General features: G+C 41.4%; 1 protein-coding gene across 1 annotated transcript in view; it reads right to left on the reverse strand.

Annotated features, from left to right (window-relative positions):
• Window positions 1–1169: 1169 nt before the first annotated feature.
• The window catches only part of LOC143274658 (uncharacterized), an 11738-nt gene continuing 11264 nt past the window's right edge, over window positions 1170–1643 (reverse strand). The window contains exon 6 of the mRNA XM_076578531.1: window positions 1170–1357. Coding sequence (XP_076434646.1) covers window positions 1170–1357 — 188 coding nt within the window. The remainder of the gene's footprint in view (window positions 1358–1643) is intronic.

Below are 1643 nucleotides of genomic sequence, written 5' to 3' on the forward strand. Positions count from 1 at the left end.
GATATAGTCAAATATTTCATCTGTTTTGTTTTCCTGATTTATAGTTTAAATAATGCATACTAACAAATAATATTATTAATAATTACAAATTTTTGTCTGTCTGTTTTGTCTGTCTGTATGTATGTATGTATGTATGTATTAAATGTTAAACTCGAATAGAAATGTTTATTTAAAAAAAAAAAAAAAAAAAAAAAAGATAACGAGCTCAGTCCACCAGACGTCATAAAAGATCGCAACAAAGTTAAATGCCAGTTGGTGTGGCCATCGTAAACTATTATTTGCATTTGTATTTGTATTTCTTTTTATCACAACAGATTTCTCTGTGTGAAATTCGGGCTGCTCTCCCCAGGGAGAGCGCGTCGCCATACTACAGCGTCACCCCCTTTTTTTTTTTCTTTTTTTTTTTGGTTGGATTTTTTCCTGCGTGCAGTTTTATTTGTTTTTCCTATCGAAGTGGATTTTTCTACAGAATTTTGCTAGGAACAACCCTTGTGTTGACGTGGGTTCTTTTACGTGCGTTAAGTGCATGCTGCACACGGGACCTCGGTTTATCGTCTCATCCGAATGACTAGCGTCCAGACCACCACTCAAGGTTTAGTGAAGGGGGAGAAAATATCGGCGGCTGAGCCGTGATTCGAACCAGCGCGCTCAGATTCTCTCGCTTCCAAGGCGGACGCGTTACCTCTAGGCCATCACTCCACTATGAGTGAGTACAAAAACCAAAGGTTATTCATGTGTGTAGGTTTCATGAAATACGTAACATTTTCATGTGCACACCACGGGGTTCAGTCTTGTATAATCAGATTGGGAATTTTCTGACAAAATACCTTCATTCTGCGAAGCCATTATTAATAAACCTAACCCCGCAGCAGACCAGGATATCATGTATAACTTTAGTGGGATAACACACCAAAGGAGTGAGAGAAGAGAAGAAAAAAAAGAGATATAGAGACAGAGAAAGAAACACACACACACACACACACACACACACACACACACACACACACACACAGGATGGCAAGAGACCGGCCGGATGCATGATTAACCACACACACACACACCCTCCACCCCCTGCCCCCCAAAAAGAAAAAGACTGAATAAGATATATCAGCTAACTAAACCAACTAACTAAACGAAACAAACACAAAACACACCAATCAAATGAATCGTTACACAAACCCGTCAGCCAATACCTGCAAGGCTGGCCGGCACATGCGCCGGCGGACGTCATAGAGCTTCCCATTGGGGCAGTCCCTGCGATAGGCCACGCCCCCCAGGCAATGGTAGTACACTGCACAGTTCAGGGGGTCCCGGAAATGACCCGCCCGTGAAGGACAATGGAAGTCTGTCCCCAGGGCTGAAAAGAGAGACTTGTAGTATTATAATTTTATCAAGCTTGAGTGATAAGAAACCCCTTGTACTGTCAAGCTCTCCCTAGAGTTTCTTGTTACTAATATTACTAAAGCTGTTTTGTTGTTGGTGTTGTTGTTGTCTTTGTGGTTATCATAATTATTATTATTATCGTAATGAGCATTATTATCATTCTTCTTATTATTCTTCCAGCTTTTTTGCAGTCTTCTCTCAGCCGCCCCAGTATATCACGTGGGCGACGTGTGTGTGTGTGTGTGTGTGTGTGTGTGTGT

Source organism: Babylonia areolata, chromosome 29, assembly GCF_041734735.1.
Source record: "Babylonia areolata isolate BAREFJ2019XMU chromosome 29, ASM4173473v1, whole genome shotgun sequence".
Classification (NCBI taxonomy): Eukaryota; Metazoa; Mollusca; class Gastropoda; order Neogastropoda; family Buccinidae; genus Babylonia; species Babylonia areolata.